General features: G+C 45.6%; 1 protein-coding gene across 1 annotated transcript in view; it reads right to left on the bottom strand.

Moving 5' to 3' along the window:
* Positions 1 to 2,978: 2,978 nt before the first annotated feature.
* LOC141121617 (uncharacterized) overlaps positions 2,979 to 25,174 on the bottom strand; it is a 185,561-nt gene continuing 163,365 nt past the window's right edge. Inside the window, exons 12-13 of the mRNA XM_073611269.1 lie at positions 18,811 to 19,146; positions 2,979 to 4,227 (exon numbers count right to left, since the gene is read on the bottom strand). Of these exons, the coding sequence (XP_073467370.1) occupies positions 3,278 to 4,227; positions 18,811 to 19,146 (1,286 nt within the window). The 3' untranslated portion in view covers positions 2,979 to 3,277. The remainder of the gene's footprint in view (positions 4,228 to 18,810; positions 19,147 to 25,174) is intronic.

Genomic DNA, 25,174 nt, shown 5'->3' with positions numbered 1-25,174 from the left:
TTTCCCACTAATGCTGTCCCAGAGTTATCTGGGCTGAGAGCTTGAGGAGAGGAGATCGTGTTCGACGACCTCCACCAATGTTTACTTAGGACACCTTGGGAAGACCCTGCTATGCTGTACGGAACTTACGGAACTATGTACAACCTCATGTTCTGGTGGAAATTATTGCAGCTCATTCTAGACTGGTTAGCATGATGCCTATTTGTTATTAACTATATTTCCTTTGCAGCTAATATCTGTAATAGATTGCTTCTGGAGAAGTGGTCTGCAGAAGGCGACAATGATGTTAACTTTTGCTATGTTTTGTTTTGTGTGTATATCCTTGCCGGGTCGGAAGTATTTTCAGGGAAGGGAGAATGTAGTGATGTGATAAATTCTTTGCCCATTTGCCAAGTGTATACTCCTGTTATGCAGTATTTGTTTGCCCTTTTTCAATATGGCTGCTATGCTCTCTCTCTCACTAAGGATGAGGTTATCAAGAAAAGCAGAAGATGGCTAGGGGTTTTGTGGGTAAGTGGGTGGCGAGAGAGACATGTGGCAGAAAGAGAACAGTGAATTCTTGCTTAGAGAGAACAGACTGTGTAAATGCTGCAGTTTCTCCTCAATGAGACATACATAGAGATTGTTAATGATTTCATGTTCCTGTTTGGAAAATACCTTATGTTGGATGGTTCACTGAATGTTATTTCTTCTATACGTGGACTTTCAAATACAATGCTGTGTGGATTACTATGTGGAGATACATTTCTCAATTGGAATTTTACTTGCTATTCACAAGCCCCAATTGAGTGGAGGCACTGCACATGTTAGAGATCCTGTCCTGATCACACAGATTATGAAGACTCTGCTCCTAAATACTGTACAGGTGGCACCATCATATCTCAGTAGCCGCAGAGAGTGAAAAGAATAGCGCTACACACTACATTGCCAAAAGTATTGGGACACCTGCCTTTACACGCACATGAACTTTAATGGCATCCCGGTCTTAGTCCGTAGCAGGGGAAAGCTGGCAGCCTAAGACCTGAGGGGCAAGTCCAGTCAAGCGGCCCATTGAACCACTGACCCACAGGCCAGTGGCTAGCAGGACCCACATGCCAGCTCCCAGCAGGACCCACCCACAGGCCAGCCACGGCCAGCAGGACCCATAGGCCATGGCCAGAAGAACCCACAGGCCATGGCCAGCAGGACATAGAGGCCATGGCCAGAAGAACCGACAGGTCATAGCCAGCTCCCAGCAGGACCCACAGGCCATGGCCAGCAGGATCCACAGGCCATGGCCAGCAGGACCCACAGGCCATGGCCAGCAGGACCCACAAGCCATGACCAGCAGGACCCACAGACAATGGCCAGCAGGACCCACAGGCCATGGCCAGCAGGAACCACAGGCCATGCCCAGCTCCCAGCAGGACCCACAGGCCATGGCCAGCAAGACCCACGGCCATGGCCAGCAGGACCCACAGGCCATGGCCAGCAGGCCCCACAGGCCATAGCCAGCAGGCCCCACAAGCCATGGTCAGTGATGAGGATGGCAACTCCCCCGACTCTGCCTGCCCAATAATTTTGGCAATATAGTGTGGATGAGCGAGTTTGGGGTGGAGGAACTTGACTGGCCTTCACAGAGTCCTGCCATAAACTCAACAGAACACCTTTGGGATCATTTAAAGCGGAAACTGCGAGCCAGGCCTTCTCATCCAACATCAGTGCGAGACCTCACAAATGCGCTTCTGGAAGAATGGTCAGCCATTCCCATAGACACACTCCTAAACCTTGTGGACAGTCTTCCCAGAAGAGTTGAAGCTGTTATAGCTGCAAAGGATGGGCCAACTCAATATTGAACCCTACAGACTAATGCCGCGTACACACGGTCGGACTTTTCGGCTACAAAAGTCCGATGGACGCCGACGGACTAAAGCTGGCTGACAATCGATCGTGTGTGGGCTTCCCCGGACTTTCAGCGGACTTTTGCAGCCTCAAATCTGACGGACTTTAGATTTGAAACATGCTTCAAATCTTTACGTCGTAACTACGCCGGACCCAGAAATCCGCTCGTCTGTGTGCTAGTCCGACCCTAGGGCAGCTATTGGCTACTGGCTATCAACTTCCTTATTTTAGTCCGGTGTACGTCATCACGTACGAATCCGTCAGACTTTTGTGTGATCGTATGTAGGCAAGTCCGTTCGTAAGAAAGTCTGCCGCAAGTCCGCCAAAAGTCCGTCGAAAGTCTGTCGGACAGGCTGTCGGACTTTTGTAGCCGAAAAGTCCGACCGTGTGTACGCGGCATTAGACTGGGATGCCATTAAAGTTAATGTGTGTGTAAAGGCAGGTGTCCCAATACTTTTGGTAAAATAGTGTATGTGGTATCGCTGCAATCGTCAGGAGCAGGAGAATTTATTTGGGGTTGTTCTTTGGTGGAAGGTTATGGTTGTAACAGGAAATACACAGCTACATTTAAAAAAGTGTTTTTTTTTTTTTTTACTATTTTGGGCCAGTACTCCTTTGATAATAAAAAAAAAAAATCAGGAGACATCAATCACCATTTACCACCAAATGAAAGCCCAATTTGTTCTGAAACAAATGCGGTATAATCCACCTGGAGGCACAAAGTAGTTGTGATGATATGTACAGTTTTACTAACACATGTGAAAGTTGCAAAATTGTGCTTAGGCATTAAGATTTGTTTTACCCTTAGGCGTGAAGGAGATAACAAAGTGATTTCCTATGACTGTCAGCCCCATCTAGTGGCCATAATGAGGTATCTATCCTTATGGCCACTAGATGGAGCCAATGATCATAGGAAATCACTTTATAAAATAAATAAGACCAGAATTTGTCATAGTACGGCGAATGCCTGTCACAGTTGGTCAACAATTATTTTTAAACTAGACCTGTAAATGTTTATTACATATAGATAGTGTGGTTAAAAAAAAGACACAAGTCCATCTAGTTCAATCAATAGAAAAAAAATTTACACCACAAAATTTACCAATAAAATGTAATGACTCCATTTTTATTTTTCTCCTTCTATCAATGACCAACACAGTACAACACTTCATCCATGTCTTTGGTGATCTCTGATCTCCTTATGAACTGTTTCTTACATGATGAAGATCAGCCATGGAGTATATCTGAGGTGTATATCAGGGTGTGCTTCTTCCCCACATGTCCAGCAACATTCATATAGAAGACATTTCCCGCACTCAAGACACTAATACACCTCAAGGGTTGTGTGGGACCCCTGATGTACAGGAAGATAGGACTTCAGTGAGGAACAATTCCTTCACTCAGGACAAGAACGTGGCTTCCTCATGTGAGATCTCTGATGTTTGTCAAGATTCCAATTAACTGAAAAACATTTCCCGCACTCAGGACAGGAATAAGGCTTCTCACCCGTGTGTAATTTCTGATGACTGGAAAGATTGGACTTATCTGAAAAACATTTCCCGCACTCAGGACAGGAATAGGGCTTCTCACCCGTGTGTAACCTCTGATGTCTGAGAAGAAGCGACTTCGTTGAAAAACATTTCCTGCACTCAGGACAGGAATACGGCTTTACACCCGTGTGCGACATCTGATGTGTGTCAAGATGCGACTTGACTAAAAAACATTTCCCGCACTCAGGACAGGAATACGGCTTCTCACCCGTGTGTGATCTCTGATGACAGGAAAGATTGGACTTATCTGAAAAACATTTCCCGCACTCAGGACAGGAATAAGGCTTCTCACCCGTGTGCAACCTCCGATGTCTGAGAAGAAGCGACTTCGTTGAAAAACATTTACCGCACTCAGGACAGGAATATAGCTTTTCACCCGTGTGAGACCTCTGATGTCTGTCAAGATGCGACTTGACTAAAAAACATTTCCCGCACTCAGGACAGGAATATGGCTTCTCACCCGTGTGTGACCTCTGATGTCTGAGAAGATGTGACTTAGTTGAAAAACATTTCCCGCACTCAGGACAGGAATACGGCTTTTCACCTGTGTGTGACATTTGATGTGTGTCAAGATGTGACTTGACTAAAAAACATTTCCCGCACTCAGGACAGGAATATGGCTTCTCACCCGTGTGCGACCTCTGATGTCTAAGAACATGTGACTTAGTTGAAAAACATTTCCCGCACTCAGGACAGGAATACGGCTTCTCACCCGTGTGCGACCTCTGATGTCTGAGAAGAAGCGACTTTGCTGAAAAACATTTCCCGCACTCAGAACAGGAATGTGGCTTTTCACCTGTATGAAATTTTTTATGCACATTAAGACTATTCTTAGAATTTAAACACTTCCCGCACTCAGTACAGGAAAACCTCTTATCTGTTGGAAGGACGGCACCGTCCCTCACAGTCTGAGGTTCCTCAGGATAAGAGGAATACGATGGTCCATCTACACTGTGTGGTACCGGATGGACATTTGAGGTAGCCGGGTTTTCTCCTGGACTATACTGTGTGATGTCCTCATCTTCTACTTTACAGTCTGGAGACAAAGTGAGACAATCCTCTGAGGTTTTCCTCATCTCCCGTCCATCTACTAAAATAGAAATAAAAAGATTATTACTAGACATGAGCAGATTGGTTCCCCTAAACCAGGACTCCGCCCACATCAGGCAGCTTTGTCTCTGAGGATCTTACAATTCCCCCCTCAAGGTAACTAGTAAATGGGTCCTCTGATCTCCTACCAGTTCATTTCTTTATTCATGGACCTTAGTCAGAGAGTGAGGAAACAACGAGAACTGTCTTTTATAGGAATGACAGTGATGAGGGGATTATAGGACGAGTGTCCCAACCCCCTCTATCACTCATTGCCATCTTCCCAACACAAGAAGTCCTGCACTTCCTTATTCAGTCCATGATTTAATCATGAATAACAGCGGGGCTGAGCCCCACCAGAGGTCAGAGAGTGAGGATGGGGGAGAACTAAGATAAATACTGGACTGATTCTGAAGACCACCATCATTGGGTTATTGACTCCTCCCTCATTATCACTTTCTGTTTAAGGTTCCAAACTTGGAGGATGTTATTACATTATCAACATTTAAACGTCTGTGCTCCAATCATATCATCCGATATAAAATGTCCAGCTGGTAGGAAATGGGTGTAACAGAAGAGAATACATATTATGTGTATATATAGCAGTGGGTAGAGGGAAGAGAGAAAAAGTCATGAGTATGTAATGTACAACATGTATAAGATACAACAGATATGACTATATAGTATCAGAATGATGTAATGTAGAACATAGAGTGTGCAGTTCAGGGGTCAGGAGTATGTAATGTACACTATAAAGTATATAGTGCAGGGGTCAGGAGTATATAATGTACAACATAAAGTATATAGTGCAGGGGTCAGGAGTATGTAATGTACAATATAAATTATATAGTGAAGGGTCAGGATTCATATTATTGTTGTTCAGAAACTGGAGACGAGTTGCAGAGGTCCCACAGCTGAACCCCAGAATTTCCATAAATCCAGTCTAGATGCATAAATTGTGTCTGCAGCACAGAGAAGGAAGATTATCTGAGAGAAATACAGGAATACAGGATGGGGAACACAGCTCAGGAAAGTGACCAGGGTATTACAGGCTGATATCACCCAGTCCCTGCTCTACTCTGGACCAAATAGTGAGCAGTATAGGTGGAGAAATGTATTTAGTGTTAATGACCCACCTGTGCTGATCTCTGTAGGAGTGTCCTCCTCTATAAATGTCCCCGTTATTCCATCCTCCTCCATAGACTGCTGATCATCCCTCACATACGTCTCTTCTTCTGTTTTAACCTCAAATTCTATATCAATTGGATCTCCACTCTAAACCAAGAAATAGAGAGAGAATATCATCTGTAAAATAAGAGCTTTAATACTGTGAGATGACATAAAAAATCCACACATTGTCACTGTAAGTGTATGTTCTAGATTCTCCGTCCCACCAACCTTGTAACAGTGAGGGATGGTGTGATCTTCCTGTGTGGAATCCTGAGAATACAGAGGACGGGGACAACTCTCTGGTGGGTTTCTGTTACTAGGCAGCTCCATAATATCCTTGTGTCCTTCTAAAAACACCCCCATAACCCCATACTCCTCATCCTCTTCTTTAAACTCTTCTTTGACAAAAATATTATCATCTCCAAGGTTTCCAATCTGCAATATATTATAAAACATTTATTGTAACACACATGCTTGTGCATAATGTATAACTACCAGTGATTGTTCATTATCTACCTGATGATGGTGAGGGATGGTGTGATCTTCCTGTGTGGAATCCCGGGAATACAGAGGACGGGTACATCTCTCTGGTGGGTTTCTGTAGCTGGATGACTCCACCATGGTGTCCTGGTACAGATCTTTGTGTTCTTTAGGAAACTCCTCCATCACCCCATCCTCCTCTTTTATCTCTTCATTAACCTCAACTTTAGAATCTCTCAGGTTTCCAATCTGAATATATGATACAAATTATATCAATTGTAACAATGCAGATAATGTACAGATCCTAATTAAACTATCAGTGATTGTTCCTCATCTACCTGATGATGGTGAGGGATGGTGTGACCTTCCTGTGTGGAATCCCGAGAATACAGAGGATGAGGACATCTCTCTGGTCGGTTTATGTTATTAGGTGGCTCCATCATATCCTTGTGTCCAGCTGAAAGCGCCTTCAATACACCATATTCCTTGTCTCTTGCTTGTACTCTTCTTTAATAACACTATTATAATCCTCAAGGTTTCCACTCGGAATATATAATAAAACATTTATTGTAACAAACATAATTGTGTATAAGTCATAACTATTCATAATTGCTACTCATCTACCTGATGATGGTGAAAGATGGTGTGATCTTCCTTTAAGGAAACCTGGGAATACAGAGGATGGGGACATCTCTCTGGTGGGTTTCTGATACTTGATTGCTCCATCATGATGTCCTTGTGTCCTTCAGAAAGCTGCTTCATCACACCATCCTCCTCTTTTTACTTTTATTTAACAACAATCTTATCATCCCCGATGTTTCCACTCTGAATATATGATAAAACATTTGTTCTAACACACGTTTGTGTATAAATCCTATCAGTGATTGTTACCCATCTACCTGATCATGGTGAGGGATGGTGTGAATGAATATCTGAGACTTGAATCAATATGGAAAAAAAAGTCAGGACATTCTTTCTACAAATGACATTTTCCCTCTTTCTTCCTATTTGAATCTTCTAAATTAAAGACATACATATTCCAATCCCCCCGATCCCCCACTACTAATAAAAGTCATATAGTCCGTTAGTATAGACTTAAAGGGTGAGAAGGTGATTGGTGGGAAAGGTGACACACCAACAAAATGAAAACAATGTTCCGGCCCCGTAAATCTGCCTGTGTGGTGTAATAATTGCCCGTTGTAGGCCATGTATGGTCAGGATGGACATTGTCTTGTCTATTTATTGTCAGTGCTGTTTGTTTAAAGGAACATATTACTAGAATTTAACTACAAAATGAAGAGAATGTTCCGGCCTTGTAAGTGGGGGAATGTTCTGCCCCTGAAGGGGTTAATCTACGTTTCCACACTATATATGTGTGTATCATCATCTGCTGGAGATAAAAGACGTCACAGTGACTATGGAGGAAGAGGACGGACATGAAGGGTGGTTACTGGGTGTATATAGAAAATAAGATCTTATTACCTTCTTTTCTGCCATTTCCAGCAATGTCTCCTCTATTTTCTTCAGGCTCACCTCTAACCCGGAACTCCCTGTCTGTACCTACCATCACTTCCTGTCTAATTAAAGGTGAGATCACCACCTTGTGGAGCTCAGAGGAAATGCAGTGTCTCGAAGTATGAACACGGCCTTGTGCTGTGTGTGTACTGTATACCCTTATAGATGGGGTCACCTCCACTCCCACCAAGGTGGAGAGAAATATATATATAATATTCTCAGATTGTAAGCTCTAACGAGCCAGGCCCTCCGATTCCTCCTGTATTGAATTGTATTGTAATTGTACTGTCTGCCCTCATGTTGTAAAGTGCTGTGTAAACTGTCTGCACTATACAAATCCTGTATAATAATAATATTATCTTGTTACCTCCTCTGCTGTCAGTCTCAACAATGTCTCCACTCTACTTCCCCCTGACTCACCTCTCACCCAGAACTTCCTGTCTGTATGTGACGTCACTTCCTGTCTTCCATAGAGACTTCCTGTCTGGGTAGAAGTGAGAAGATCACCACCTTGTAGAGCTCAGAGGAACTGCAGCCCCGAGAAACGTCTCGTAGTGTGAGCATGGCCTTGTGCTGTGTGTGTATGTCCTCTATATCCTTATACACTTGTAGTGATGTGATCATTTCTTTGCCCATTTGCCAAGCGTATACTCCTGTTATGCAGTGTTTTTTTGCCCCTTTTCAATATGGCTGCTATGCTCTCTCTCACCAAGGATGAGGTAAGTGGGTGGTAAGGATGAGCTCCGGCGTGTTCGCATGTTGAACGTGCCGAGCCCGCCAAGAAGTCGGCACGGCGCAGCGCTATTCACAATCAGTGAGACATTTCCCGATGTGCGGCTGCAGAGATCGGGAAATGTCTCCCTACCTGTGATTAGCGTTGCGCCGTGCCGACTTCCTGGCGGGCTGGGCACATTCAGCATGCAAACACGCCGGAGCTCATCCTTAGTGGGTGGAGAGAGAGACATATGGCAGAAAGAGAACAGTGTATTTCCTACTGAGAGAGAACAGACTGTGTAAGTGCTGCAGTTTCCCCTCACTGAGGTATACATCGAGACTGTTAATGATTTCATGTTCTTGTCTAGAAAATACCTTATGTTGGATGGTTCACTGAATGTTATTTCCTCAATACATGGACTTTAAAATACAAAGCTGTGTGGATTACTGTCTATGTGGAGATACATTTCCCAGTTGGGATTTCACTTGCTATTCACAAGCCCCAATTGAGTGGAGGCACTGTGCATGTTTGAGATCCTGTCCTGATCACACAGATTATGAAGACTCTGCTCCTAAATACTCTACAGGTGACGCCATCATACCTCAGTAGCCGCAGAGTGTGGAAAGAATAGCGCTACATTTGGAGGCACTGCTAAGATCAATATCTTGGATCAGGACATTAAGGAACAACCATGTCACTGTTATTAACAGAAGCTGTGAGGCAGCGGGCCCTGGAAGAGGGACTGCCACCTAAAAGGACATTTGCTATTCCATATGTACCTATCACTGTGAGCGCCCATAGACTGCAGGAGGCACTAAAGGAAATGAAACCTTGCAGTCTGCTGCTCTGGTGGATAAAAGAGAGGAAGATGAGAGCTATGAACTGTATACCCATTATCTCTGTCTCAGTGAGATGGATTTAAATCCAATTAAAGGGTCCTTTTGCATATATGCAAAAAGGGGCTGAAGTAATTAGTTGTGCTGTAATATTTCCAGTAATCTCAATTTCAGTAAGGTAGAAGTTACCAGCCCTGCCTGTAAAGTGTGAACCATAGAATACAACGGCTTCATCAGGAGAAACTGTTATGTTGACTGCTACAGCCGCTATGCAGGAAAGAAATATTGAGCAGCTGCTGCTAAAAGTCACTGAAGTCATTGCTCAGAATTTACATGCTGGATCTTATCGCAAATTAAAGGCTTTTTCAGGAGTGCTACCTGTCCCCGCTGGTGAAGAAAGCTTTGAGGTGTGGAAAGATTTTGCACAAGTGATAGAGGAATGGACTTGCTCGGAGGAAAAGAAAAAAACAGCGTATCATGGAAAGTTTAAGACCACCAGCATCCACTACCATTAGAGCTTACAAGGACACTCATGTGAGTACCAGTACTCAAGAATATATTGATGTTTTGACAGATGCTTACGGACAGCACCGTGACCCTGATCAGATGCTTGTTGATTTTAAGCAGACAAAACATAAAGAGGAAGAGGATGTTTGTGAGGAGTAGGGATGAGCTTTGAGTTCGACTCGAACATTGGCTGTTCGCAAGTTCGCTGAACAGCGAACAATTTGGGGTGTTCGAATGCTGCGGAACACCCTTTAAAAGTCTATGAGAGAAATCAAAAGTGCTAATTTTAAAGGCTTATATGCAAGTTATCGTCATAAAAAGTGTTTGGGGACCCGGGTCCTGCCCCAGGGGACATGGATCAATGCAAAAAAAAGTTTTTAAAAACGGCCGTTTTTTCAGGAGCAGTGATTTTAATAATGCTTAAAGTCAAACAATAAAAGTGTAATATCCCTTTAAATTTCGTAGCTGGGGGGTGTCTATAGTATGCCTGTAAAGGGGCGCATGTTTCCCGTGTTTAGAACTGTCTGACAGCAAAATGACATTTCGAAGGAAAAAACCCATTTAAAACTACCCGCGGCTACTGCATTGCCGACAATACACATAGAAGTTCATTGATAAAAACGGCATGGGAATTCCCCACAGGGGAACCCCGAACCAAAATTTAAAAAAAAAATGACGTGGGAGTCCCCCTAAATTCCATACCAGGCCCTTCAGGTCTGGTATGGATATGAAGGGGAACCCCGCATCAAAAAAAAAAAAAACGGCGTGGGGTCCCCCCAAAAATCCATACCAGACCCTTATCCAAACACACAACCTGGCAGGCCGCAGGAAAAGAGGGGGGATGAGAGTGCGCCCCCCCCTCCTGAACCGTACCAGGCCACATGCCCTCAACATTGGGAGGGTGCTTTAGGGTAGCCCCCCAAAACACCTTTTCCCCATGTTGATGAGGACAAGGGCCTCATCCCCACAACCCTGGCCGGTAGTTGTGGGGGTCTGCGGGCGGGGGGCTTATCAGAATCTGGAAGCCCCCTTTAACAAGGGGACCCCCAGATCCCGCCCCCCCCCTGTGTGAAATGGTAAGGGGGTACTTACCCCTACCATTTCACTAAAAAACTGTCAAAAATGTTAACCAGAAGATGAAGGAAGATAGAAGAAAGAAGAAGCATTTAAATAAAGGAATTGTCAAAAACTGTCTCTTGTCATTTTTAAAATTTTTGACAGTTTTTTAGTGAAATGGTAGGGGTAAGTACCCCCTTACCATTTCACACAGGGGAGGGCGGGATCTGGGGGTTCCCTTGTTAAAGGGGGCTTCCAGATTCCGATAAGCCCCCCGCCCGCAGACCCCCACAACCACCGGCCAGGGTTGTGGGGATGAGGCCCTTGTCCTCATCAACATGGGGACAAGGTGTTTTGGGGGGCTACCCCAAAGCACCCTCTCAATGTTGAGGGCATGTGGCCTGGTACGGTTCAGGAGGGGGGGGGGCCGCACTCTCGTCCCCCCTCTTTTCCTGAGGCCTGCCAGGTTGCGTGCTCGGATAAGGGTCTGGTATGGATTTTTGGGGGGACCCCACGCCGTTTTTTTTTTTTTTTTTGCGCGGGGTTCCCCTTAAAATCCATACCAGACCTGAAGGGCCTGGTATGGAATTTAGGGGGACTCCCATGTCATTTTTTTTTTAAATTTTGGTTCGGGGTTTCCCTGTGTTTAATTCCCATGCCGTTTTTATCAATGAACTTCTATGTGTATTTTCGGCAATGCAATAGCCGCGGGTAGTTTTACATGGAATTTTTCCTTCGAAATGGCATTTTGCTGTCAGACTGTTCTAAACACGGGAAACATGCGCCCCTTTACAGGCATACTATAGACACCCCCCAGGTACGAAATTTAAAGGGATAATACACTTTTATTGTTTGACTTTAAGCATTATTAAAATCACTGCTCCTGAAAAAACGGCCGTTTTTAAAACTTTTTTTTGCATTGATCCATGTCCCCTGGGGGCAGGACCCAGGTCCCCAAACACTTTTTATGACAATAACTTGCATATAAGCCTTTAAAATTAGCACTTTTGATTTCTCCCATAGACTTTTAAAGGGTGTTCTGCGGCATTCGAATTTGCCGCGAACACCCCAAATTGTTCGCTGTTAGGCGAACTTGCGAACAACCAATGTTCGAGTCGAACATGAGTTCGACTCTAACTCGAAGCTCATCCCTACTCCCTATTAACATTCAGTTGGGTGTGTCTACTGATGGAGTGGAAAATAGAAATCACTACCAGTATGTGGCACGACTTAAACATAGTTTTAAAGAGACCTATCAAATGGCTGAGGAAAATACTGCAAAAATAAATGCTACCAATAAAAGGTGTTTTGATGCCAAAGTTCATTACAAAGACTTATAACCTGGTGATAAATTGCTTCTCCGCAATTTAGGACCTCAGCCAAACATAAATTAGCTGATCACTGGCGAAATGAGTTGTTTGATGTTATAGAAAAACTGCCTAGAATTCCAGTCTACAGGATTCGAGGACCTGAGGGTCGGATCAAAGCCTGGCATAGGAATCCCTAGCTTCCAGTACCACAAGTTCCTACTGTTGATGAGAAGCCACAATCTGATTTTGTTACAGATTCTAACAATATGCCTTGTGCAGACAGTGGAGACCAAGGTGATGACAGTGACTGGTTTACACCTCCACCAGAGTCTCCTGTACAGGTTCCTTCACCTATTACTGATGGGGGCCTCCCTCAGAGGGGAGGTTTGAACCCAGCTACTCCTGTTTTTGAACCAACAGCCCAAAACTTTGTGCCTACAGTTCCAGGCATGGTCGGAGCACCAAGTTTTCCCACTAATGCTGTCCCAGAGTTATCTGGACTAATGAGGAGAGGCTTGAGGAGAGGTGATCGTGTTCGACGACCTCCACCAATGTTTACTTATGACACCTTGGGAAGACCCTGCTATGTTGTACAGAGCTATGTACAACCTCATGTTCTGATGGACATGATTGCAGCTCATTCTAGACTGGTTAGCATGATGCCTATTTCTTATTAACCATATTTCCTTTGCAGCTAATCTCTGTAATAGATTGCTTCTGAAGAATTGGTCTGCAGAAGGTGACAACAATGTTAACTTTTGCTATTTTTTATTTTGTGTGTATATCCTTGCCGGGTCGGAAGGATTTTCAGCGGGGGGAGAATGTAGTGATGTGATGATTTCTTTGCCCATCTGCCAAGTGTATACTCCTGTTATGCAGTGTTTGTTTGCCCTTTTTCAATATGGCTGCTATGCTCTCTCTCTCACCAAGGATGAGGTTATCAAGAAAAGCAGAGGATGGCAAGGGTTTTGTGGGTAAGTGGGTGGAGAGAGAGACATGTGGCAGAAAGAGAACAGTGAATTCTTGCTGAGAGAGAACTGACTGTAATTACTGCAGTTTCTCCTCACTGAGACATACATAGAGACTGTTAATGATTTCATGTTCCTGTTTGGAAAATACCTTATGTTGGATGGTTCACTGAATGTTATTTCTTCAACATGTGGACTTTCAAATACAATGCTTTGTGGATTACTATGTGGAGATATATTTCTCAATTGGGATTTCACTTGCTATTCCGAAGCCCCGATTGAGTGGAGGCACTGCACATGTTAGAGATCCTGTCCTGATCACACAGATTATGAAGACTCTGCTCCTAAATACTGTACAGGTGGCACCATCATATCTCAGTAGCCGCAGAGTGTGAAAAGAATAGCGATACAAACTACTTTGCCAAAAGCATTGGGACACCTGCCTTTACACGCACATGGACTTTAATGGCATCCCAGTCTTAGTCCATAGCAGAGGAAGGCTGGCAGCCTTAGACCTGGGGGGCAAGTCCAGTCAAGTGGCCCATTGAACCACAGGCCAGTGGCTGGCAGGACCAACAGGCCATGGCCAGTTCCCAGCAGGACTTACAGGCCATGGCCAGCACAGGACCTGACAGCCAGACAGTGTTGAGGGCTATTTCCTATTTTGAGGTTACTGGGTGGGCAGGGCACTGGGTCAGGGTAAATGAGGTATGAGATTTGAAGTTCAGCTGGGGGTGTCAGGGTTCCTCACCTCAGCCATGCCGGTGGCAACTCAGCCTCCTGGGGGGGGTGATGACAACTTCAAGTCCAGCCAGCGACCAGCCTGAGCCAGTCACAGACATGCCAACCTGCAAAAACTAATTTCAGGGAGGTGACACTTCACGCCGCAGCCTTACCAGTGCCAATTAAATGCAGCCCATCAGTGTCCATTTGTGCCACCTCATCAGTGCCTGCCAGTGCAGCCTAAAAGTGTGCTTTAGTGCCACCTCATCAGTACAGCCCATAAGTGCCACCTCATCAGTGTCCACCAGTGCAGGATATCAGTGTCCCTCAGTGTAGCCTTTCAGTGCCCACCAGTTCAGCCTGTTAGTGCCACCTCATCAGTGTCCACCAGCGCAGCCTCAGTGTCCACCAGCGGAGCGCTCCCGCCTCAGTCCCGCCCCCTCCCCTGGCCACAGACAGAAAACAGAGCAGCCCAAGCGCCTGTCCTCCATTCAGCTGCACTCGTCTGGCCCAGCCGGGAGATCGCCCAGCGCTCGTGGGTGTCCGAGAGCCCGCAGCCAAATGCGGGAGACTTGGGATGTCTGCAGTCACGTGACGTGCGTGACCCGCTGCGCACCCCGCCTCTGAAGAGTCAGTCTCCGGGAGTTCTAGTTTTTGGCTGCTGCGTGCCGCTGCTCAGTTCTCTTCACCCACCCAGGAACTTGAGCGCGGTCCAGACTACAACTCCCGGAATGCAGCACAATACAGCCAATCGGTCAAATTCTTGCACACAAAAAAAAGTCAGCAGACAGCAGCCGTTTTGAATATAAGTTATGCAGCCTGGTGGGAATTTTCCACCCTGTCCCATGGCCCAGCCTACCCCAGGCCCACCGTTTGCAGCTATTACAGCTTCAACTCTTCTGGGAAGGCTGTCTACAAGGTTTAGGAGTGTGTCTATGGGAATGTTTGACCATTTTCCCAGAAGCACATTTGTGAGGTCAGGCACTGATGTTGGACGAGAAGGCCTGGCTCGCAGTCTCCGGTCCAATTCATCCCAATGGGCCACAATATTGAACCCTACAGACTAAGACTGGGATGCCATTAAAGTTCATGTGCTTGTAAAGGTAGGTGTCCCAATACTTTTGGTAATATAGTGTATGTGGTATTGCTGCAATCGTCAGGAGCAGGAGAATTTATTTGGGGTTGTTCTTTGGTGGAAGGTTATGATTGTAACGAGAAATATACAGCTACATTTAAAAAAGCCTTTTTTTCTTTTCTTTTTTTTTTTTACTATTTTGGGCCAGTTCTCCTTTGATAATAAAAAAAAATAAATCAGGAGACATCAATCACCATTCACCACCAAAAGAAAGCCCAATTTGTCCTGAAACAAACACGGTATAATCCACCTGGAGGCACAAAGTAGTTGTGATGATATGTACGGTTTTTAACACATGTCAAAGTTGCATAATTGTGCTTAGGCATTAAGATTTGTTTTACCCTTAGGCGTGAAGGAGACAACAAAGTGATTTCCTATGACTGTCAGCCCCATCGAGTAGCCATAATGAGGTATCTCTCCTGAATAGGGATGAGCCGAACACCCCCCTGTTCGGTTCGCACCAGAACATGCGAACAGGAAAAAAGTTCGCTCGAACACGCGAACACCGTTAAAGTCTATGGGACACGAACATGAATAATCAAAAGTGCTAATTTTAAAGGCTTATATGCAAGTTATTGTCATAAAAAGTGTTTGGGGACCCGGGTCCTGCCCCAGGGGACATGGATCAATGCAAAAAAAAGTTTTAAAAACGGCCGTTTTTTCAGGAGCAGTGATTTTAATAATGCTTAAAGTCAAACAATAAAAGTGTAATATCCCTTTAAATTTCGTACCTGGGGGGTGTCTATAGTATGCCTGTAAAGGGGCGCATGATTCCCGTGTTTAGAACAGTCTGACAGCAAAATGACATTTCGAAGGAAAAATTCCATTTAAAACTACCCGCGGCTATTGCATTGCCGACAATACACATAGAAGTTCATTGATAAAAACGGCATGGGAATTCAACACAGGGAAACCCCGAACCAAAATTAAAAAAAAAAAAAATGTTGTGGGAGTCCCCCTAAATTCCATACCAGGCCCTTCAGGTCTGGTATGGATATTAAGGGGAACCCCGGCAAAAATTTAAAAAAAAATGATGTGGGGTTCCCCCTAAATTCCATACCAGACCCTTATCCAAGCACGCAACCTGGCAGGCCGCAGGAAAAGAGGGGGGGACGAGAGTGCGGCCCCCCCTCCTGAACCGTACCAGGCCCCATGCCCTCAACATTGGGAGGGTGCTTTGGGGTAGCCCCCCAAAACACCTTGTCCCCATGTTGATGAGGACAAGGGCCTCATCCCCACAACCCTGGCCGGTGGTTGTGGGGGTCTGCGGGCGGGGGGCTTATCGGAATCTGGAAGCCCCCTTTAACAAGGGGACCCCCAGATCCCGGCCCCCCCCTGTGTGAAATGGTAAGGGGTTACTTACCCCTACCATTTCACTAAAAAACTGTCAAAAATGTTAAAAATGACAAGAGACAGTTTTTGACAATTCCTTTATTTAAATGCTTCTTCTATCTTCCTTCATCTTCTTCTTCTTCTGGTTCTTCTGGCTCTTCTGGTTCTTCCTCCGGCGTTCTCGTCCAGCATCTCCTCCGTGGCGTCTTCTATCTTCTTCTCCTCGGGCCGCTCCGCACCCATGGCATGGGGGGAGGCTCCCGCTCTTCTCTTCATCCTCTTCTCTTCTTCCTTCTTCCCCGGGTGACCCCGCCCCCCTCTGACGCACGGTGACTTGACGGGACTTCCCTGTGACGTCACGGGGAATGCCACAGGGAAGTCCCGTCATGTCCCGTGCGTCAGAGGAGGCGGGGTCACCGGGTGGCCCCGCCCCCGTTATTTAAGAACCGTCAGACGAGGAGACGCCGTCACACAGCGGGAGCCTCCCTCCATGCCAGCATGGATGCGGAGCGGCCCGGAGAAGAAAAGGAAGAAGAGAAGAGGATGAAGAAGAAGATGAATAGAAGAGCGGGAGCCTCCCCCCATGCCATGGGTGCGGAGCGGCCCGAGGAGAAGAAGATAGAAGACGCCCCCGAGGAGATGCTGGATGAGAACGCCGGAGGAAGAACCAGAAGAGCCAGAAGAACCAGAAGAAGATGAAGGAAGATAGAAGAAAGAAGAAGCATTTAAATAAAGGAATTGTCAAAAACTGTCTCTTGTCATTTTTGACAGTTTTTTAGTGAAATGGTAGGGGTAAGTACCCCCTTACCATTTCACACAGGGGGGGGCGGGATCTGGGGGTTCCCTTGTTAAAGGGGGCTTCCAGATTCTGATAAGCCCCCCGCCCGCAGACCCCCACAACCACCGGCCAGGGTTGTGGGGATGAGGCCCTTGTCCTCATCAACATGGGGACAAGGTGTTTTGGGGGGCTACCCCAAAGCACCCTCCCAATGTTGAGGGCATGTGGCCTGGTATGGTTCAGGGGGGGGCCGCACTCTCGTCCCCCCCTCTTTTCCTGCGGCCTGCCAGGTTGCGTGCTCGGATAAGGGTCTGGTTTGGATCTTTGGGGGGACCCCACGCCGTTTTTTTTTTTTGGCGCGGGGTTCCCCTTAAAATCCAGGTCTGGTATGGAATTTAGGGGGAACCCCACGTCATTTTTTAAAAAAATTTTGGCCTGGGTTCTCCTTAATATCCATACCAGACCTGAAGGGCCTGGTATGGAATTTAGGGGGACTCCCACGTCATTTTTTTTTTTAATTTTGGTTCGGGGTTTCCCTGTGTTGAATTCCCATGCTGTTTTTATCAATGAACTTCTATGTGTATTGTCGGCAATGCAATAGCCGCGGGTAGTTTTGAATGGAATTTTTCCTTCGAAATGTCATTTTGCTGTCAGACTGTTCTAAACACGGGAAACATGTGCCCCTTTACAGGCATACTATAGACACCCCCCAGGTACGAAATTTAAAGGGATATTACACTTTTATTGTTTGACTTTAAGCATTATTAAAATCACTGCTCCTGAAAAAATGGCCGTTTTTAAAACTTTTTTTTGCATTGATCCATGTCCCCTGGGGCAGGACCCGGGTCCCCAAACACTTTTTATGACAATAACTTGCATAGAAGCCTTTAAAATTAGCACTTTTGATTTCTCCCATAGACTTTTAAAGGGTGTTCTGCGGCATTTGAATTTGCCGCGAACACCCCAAATTGTTCGCTGTTCGGCGAACTTGCGAACAGCCAATGTTCGAGTCGAACTCGAAGCTCATCCCTACTCCTGAACTACCTAAAATTTTACATTATGGCCACTAGATGGAGCCAATGATCATAGGAAATCACTTTATGAAATAAAATACGACCAGAATTTGTCATAGTACGGCGAATGCGTGTCACACTTGGTCAACAATTTTTTTTAAACTAGACCTGTAAATGTTTATTACATATAGATAGTCTGGTTGAAAAAAGACACAAGTCCATCTAGTTCAATCAATAGAAAAAAAAAGTTTACACCACAAAACACCAATGAGTACCAATGAGAGGTAATGGCTCCATTTTTATTTTTCTCCTGCTATCAATGGCCAACACGGTACAACACTTCATCCATGTCTTTGGTGATCTCTGATCTCCTTATCAACTGTTTCTTACATGATGAAGATCAGCCATGGAGTATATCTGAGGTGTGCTTTGTCCCCACATATCCATTATCATTAATATAAGACATTTCCTGCACATAAGGCACTAATACACCTCGAGGGTTGTGTGGGACCCCTGCTGTACAGGAAGACAGGACTTCAGTGAGGAACAATTCCTTCACTCAGGACAGGAATATGGTTTCTCCTCCGTGTGAGATCTCTGATGTGAGTTAAGACTGGACTTATATGAAAAACATTTACCACAGTCAGGACAGAAATATGGCTTCTCCCCCGTGTGCAATCTCTGATGTCTGTCAAGATTCGACTTAACTGAAAAACATTTCCCACACTTAGGACAGGAATACGGCTTCTCACCCGTGTGCAACCTCTGATGTGTGTCAAGATGCGACTTGACTAAAAAACATTTCCCACACTCAGGACAGGAGTACGGCTTCTCACCCGTGTGTGATTTCTGATGATAGGAAAGATTAGACTTATGTGAAAAACATTTCCCGCACTCAGGACAGGAATACAGCTTCTCACCCGTGTGCAACCTCTGATGTCTATCAAGATGCCACTTATCTGAAAAACATTTCCCGCACTCAAGACAGGAATACGGCTTCTCACCCGTGTGCAACCTCTGATGTCTGAGAAGAAGCGACTTCCTAAAAAAACATTTCCCGCACTCAGAACAGGAATGTGGCTTCTCACCTATATGAAATTTTTTATGCATATTAAGACCAGACTTAGAATTGAAACGCTTCCCGCACTGAGTACAGGAAAACTTCTTATCTGTTGGAAGGACAGCACCGTCCCTCATGGTGTGAGGTTCCTCAGGATAAGAGGAATACGATGGTCTGGCACCGTCCCTCACAGTCTGAGGTTCCTCAGGATAAGAGGAATATGATGGTCCATCTACGCTGTGTAGTGCCGGATGGACATTTGAGGTAGCCGGGTTTTCTCCAGGACTATACTGTGTGATGTCCTCATCTTCTACTTTAAAGTTTGGAGACAAAGTGAGACAATCCTCTGAGGTTTTCCTCATCTCCCGTCCATCTACTAAAATAGAGATAAAAAGATTATTACTAGACATGAGCAGATTGGTTCCCCTAAACCAGGACTCCGCCCACATCAGGCAGCTTTGTCTCTGAGGATCTTACAATTCCACCCTCAAGGTAACTAGTAAATGGGTCCTCTAATCTCCTACCAGTTCATTTCTTTATTCATGGTCCTTAGTGAGAGAGTGAGGAAACAACGAGAACTGTCTTTTATAGGAGTGGCAGTGATGAGGGGGATTATAGGATGAGTGTCCCCACCCCCTATATCACTCATTGCCATCTTCCCAACACACGAAGTCCTGCACTTCCATGATTTAGTCCATGATTTAGTCATGAATAACAGCGGGGCTGAGCCCCACCAGAGGTCAGAGAGTGAAGATGGGGGGTGAACAACCAAGATGAAGACTGGACTGATCCTGACGACTACCATCATTGGGTTATTGACTCCTCTCTCATTATCACTTTCTGTTTAAGGCTCCAAAGTTGGAGGATGTTATCACATTATTATCGACATGTAAAAGTCTGTGCTCCAATCAAATCATCCGATATAAAATGTCCAGCTGGTAGGAAATGGGTGTAACAAAAGAGACTCATATATATATATATATATATATATATATATATATATATATATATATATAGTAGAGGGAAGAGAGAAGAAGTCAGGACTATGTAATGTACAACATATTGTATAAGATACAACAGATAGGACTATATAGTATCAGAATTATGTAATGTACAATATAGAGTATATAATGCAGGGGTCAGCTTAAATATTTACTGGAGACAAGTTGCAGAGGTCCCACACCGCTGCCTCCCATCTCCTGAGACTGCAGGGGTCAGGAGTATATAATGTACAACATAAAGTATATAGTGCAGGGGTCAGGAGTATGTAATGTACAATATAGAGTATATAGTGCAGGGGTCAGGAGTATATAATTTACAACAAAAAGTATATAGTGCAGGGGTCAGGAGTATGTAATGTTCAATATAAATTATATAGTGAAGGGTCAGGATTTATAATATTGGTGTTCAGAAATCAGTGGAAACTTAAATGTTGCAGAGGTCCCACACCGTTGCCTCCCATCTCCTGAGACTGCACTCAGTGACTTGGGTCTGAGACTATACAGACATATCCCTCCACCCAGGAACAGCAAGGAAAGAAAACAGAGCAAGTGACCCCAGAAAAATTGCAAAGATAGAGATCCTGCTATACCCTGGCATGGGGCAGAAGACCCAAGGTACATACCCCAGATGCCTAGGTTGAGCAATGCCTATACTGAAAACCACCATTTTGCTGCCAGCTGAACCCCAGAATCTCCATAAATCCAGCCTAGATACATAAATTGTGTCTGCAGCACAGAGAAGGAAGATTATCTGAGAGAAATACAGGATGGGGAACACAGCTCAGGAAAGTGACCAGGATATTACAGGCTGATATCACCCAGTCCCTGCCCTACTCTGGACCAATCAGTAAGCAGTATTGGTGGAGGAATGTATTTAGTGGTAATGACCCACCTGTGCTGATCTCTGTAGGAGTGTCCTCCTCTATAAATGTCCCCGTTATTCCATCCCCCTCCATAGACTGCTGATCACCCCTCACATACGTCTCTTCTTCTTTAACCTCAAATTCTATATCAATTGGATCTCCACTCTAAACCAAGAAAATGAGAGAGAATATCATCTGTAAAATATAAGCTTTAATAATGTCAGATCACATAAAAAAATAGGATTTTTATAACAGCTTACCTGTAAAATCCTTTTCTTGGAGTACATCACACAGAGCAGCCATAGTAATTACTATGTGGGTTATAGACCACCTTCAGGTGATGGACACTGGCATAATCAAAGACAGGAAGTGTCCCTCTATATAACCCCTCCCACACCGGGAGTACCTCAGTTTTTGTAGCAAAGTAATATGTATATATTCCAATAAGAGGGGAGGGACCTCTGTGTCCCGTGATGTACTCCAAGAAAAGGATTTTACAGGTAAGCTGTTATAAAAATCCTATTTTCTTTATCGTAAATCATGGGACACAGAGCAGCCATAGTATTTGCTATGTGGGATGTCCCAGAGCAATGCCTTCTGAGGGGAGGGAGACACAAATAAAAGCAGACCGCCATCAGACATGAGGACCTATACTGCTGCCTGCAGTACACTGCGCCCAAAAGCTGCATCCTCTTGCTGTCCTACATCCACCTGATAGAATCTAGTGAATGTATGGACTGATGACCAAGTTGCGGCCTTGCAAACCTGAGTCAGAGGCTTGGTGATGCACCGCCCATGAGGCACTTACTGCCCTGGTAGAGTGCGCGTAATAACCTGACAAATCCATGTTGAAATAGTCAATTTTGATGCTGCCGACCCTTTCTTGGGGCCTTCTGGCAGCACAAACAAAACATCAGTTTTTCTTATCTGAGCTGTCACTTTCAGATAGACTTTAACTGCTCTCACTACATTGAGAGAGTGTAATAATTTTTCTTCTGCAGAACGAGGTTCTGTAAAAAAGGAAGGTAGGGAAACATCTTGATTCAGATGAAAACTTGATACTACCTTAGGCAAAAAGGTTGGGTGAGGACGCAACACCACCTTAAACTTATGAATAATCAAGTACGGCTCTCTACAAGAAAAAGCTGCTAACTCTGAAACTCTTCTTGCGGAGGTTACCGCAACCAAAAACACCAATTTCCTTGTCAAAAGGATCAAGGGAATATGGTGTATTGGCTCAAAAGGCTGTCTTCGTAAAGCCGACAAAACTAGATTCAAATCCCACGAGCACAAGGGTGACCTAACTGGCGAATTCATACGCGTTACCCCTTGTATGAAGGCCCAAACCAAAGAATGCGAAGCAAGAGACCTTTGGAAAAACACTGATAAGGCCAAAATCTGACCCTTGATTGTACTCAAGGCTAGCTTCATTTCCACTCCTAATTGTAGGAAGACCAGAACTTTACCTATGACATACTTTCGAGGATGCCATCTTTTGGCTTCACACCAGGAAACATAGGCCCTCTAGACTCTGTAATTAATAGTCCTAGAAGCTGCCTTTCTTAATCAGGGTAGTTACCACTGAACCTGAAAGCCCCTGACTTCTTAAAATGTGGGCTTCAATAGCCAAACCGTTAAATTTACCGGCCCCTGTGAAAGCAAGTCTGGGCGAGATGGAAGAGTCAAGGCATCCCCTACTGCCATCCTTACGATCTCTGCATACCAGGATCTTCAGGGCCATGCCGGGGCTACTAGAATTACCAGCTTCCATTCCCCTTTGATCCTGCGAAGGAGCCGTAGTAGTAGCGGCACTGGAGGGAATGCATAGATCATTCTAAACTGATCCCACGGGATTATTAATGCATCTGTCCTGTATGCTAGTGGATCCCTTGTCCTTGACACAAAGCTGTCCAATTTCTTGTTGAACCTGGACGCCAATAGATCTATGTCCGGGGTACCCTATTTCTGGCATACGGCTCAAAAAAATGTCGTGATGCAGGGACCATTCTGGGAGCAATTGTTGGCGGCTCAAGAAATCCGCCTGCCAATTGTCTACTCCTGGAATGAAGACTGCAGATAGGCAAGGTACATGCTCTTCTGCCCAAGCCAGAATATAGTTCACCTCCGTCTGGGCTGCGCGACTTCTGGTGCCACCCTGGTGATTGATGTAGGCCACTGCTGTGGCATTGTCGGATTGAATCCTTAAAGGACAATTCCATATTCTGAACGTCCAGGCCTTTAGAGCCAGACGTGCCGCCCGAATCTCTAGAATGTTGATGGGCAAGATTTTCTCGGCTTCTGACCACTTTCCCTGGATAGTGGTCTCCTCTAGGACTGCTCCCCAGCCCAAGAGGCTGGCGTCCGTCGTTACTACCTTCCAGGTAACCGGTATGAAGGATTTCCCCTTCTGCAAATTTTTGGTTATCAACCACCACCTGAGACTCTGGCACACACTTGGGGCCAGATACATTGGGAAATTTAAAGGCTTGGATTCTCTTGTTCCAAGTAGACAGGATACTGCTCTGTAATAGCCTTGAATGGAACTGGGCATAAGGAACGGCTTCGAATGAAGCCACCATTTTCCCTAACAACCTCATGCAAAGGCGAATGGAAGGACCTTTCTTTGTCCTGACCGCCTGAACCAGCTCTTTTATAGAGCTGACTTTTGTCTGAGGTAAAAACACTCTTTTTTGGGCTGTGTCTATAACCAGACCCAAGTATTCCAGTTTTCTTACTGGTCGCAAGGATGATTTCTCTAAGTTGAGAATCCAACCCAGGTGCTTCAGATACTCGACCATGCTGGACACACTTTGGTTTAACCGTGCCACGGATTGGTCTATCAGCAACAGGTCATCTAGGTATGCCATTACCGCTACAAGGGGTCCAAGGAAGACCAGAGATCTCTCGGTGGGATCTCAATGATGGCGACAGCCACTGGGCCATGGGTGACCAGATGGAAGAGGCCAAACAAACTCACATCATGAAGGGTATGCAAAGAAAAGATGGGGGCTTCCAATGGTGCAGGTCAAAAAAGGTGGGTTTTTATCCATAAAAACCAACATACAAGATAAAATGTGATCACAAGTAAAAAGCAATATGAAGAGCAGTGAAACCAAACCCATCGCGTTTTGTCCTACTAGGACTTCTACTGGGGCATCTAAAGCCCCATACACACGATAGGACTTTGTACAAACTTTCCCTTGGATTTTTGTACAAAGGGAGTTGGCCAGAAGTTTGTCTTGCATACAGACGACAGGACTTTTCCAGCCAACTTTCACCAAATCACGTGGTTTTTCAGCTCTTTACCACCCTTTGGTCAACTTGTGTATAGTTGTCTGATATTGTGTCAATCTCGCCACTTTTATTGGCGAGATTGACACCTTGCGAGCCGGGTTGACACTGGTGCGGGGATCCGACTTGGATCCACGCCAATGCCAGACACTGTTTGGTATGAATCTTGAGGGGGAACTCCACGCCAAATTTTAAATAAAAAAACGGCATGGGTTCCGCTCCAGGGGCATACCAGGCCCTTAGGTCTGGTATGGATATTAAGAGGAACCCCCTATGCCAGAAAAACGACGTGGGGGTCCCCCCCAATCCATACCAGACCCTTATCCGAGCACGCAGCCTGGCCGGTCAGAAAAGAGGGTGGGGACGAGCGAGCGCCCCCCCCTCCTGAGCCGTACCAGGCCGCATGCCCTCAACATGGGGGGGTGCTTTGGGGGAAGGGGGCGCCCTGCTGACCCCCCACCCCAAAGCACCTTGTCCCCATGTTGATGAGGACAAGGGCCTCTTCCCGACAACCCTGGCCGTTGGTTGTCGGGGTCTGCGGGCGGGACGCTTATCGGAATCCGGGAGCCCCCTTTAGTAAGGGGGCCCCCAGATCCCGGCCCCCCACCCTATGTGAATGAGTATGGGGTACATGGTACCCCTACCCATTCACCTAGGGAAAAAAGTGTCAATAAAAAACACAGTACACAGGTTTTTAAAGTAATTTATTAGGCAGCTCCGGGGTCCTCTTCCGACTTCGGGGGTCCTCTTCCGACTTCGGGGGTCTCTCCGGCGTATTCTCCCAGTGTCCGCATCTTCTGCCGGCTCCACCGCTATCTTCTGGCGCTCTTTTGCCATGCTCCGGGACTGTGATGTCATAGGGGGGCGGGGTCACTGCATATATAAGTCCGTTGCGGAGCGC

Source organism: Aquarana catesbeiana, unplaced genomic scaffold (genome assembly GCF_042186555.1).
Source record: "Aquarana catesbeiana isolate 2022-GZ unplaced genomic scaffold, ASM4218655v1 unanchor226, whole genome shotgun sequence".
Taxonomy (NCBI): domain Eukaryota; kingdom Metazoa; phylum Chordata; class Amphibia; order Anura; family Ranidae; genus Aquarana; species Aquarana catesbeiana.
The sequence above is the reverse complement of the archived record's forward strand: the minus strand, read 5'-3'. Positions and strand labels throughout refer to the sequence as shown.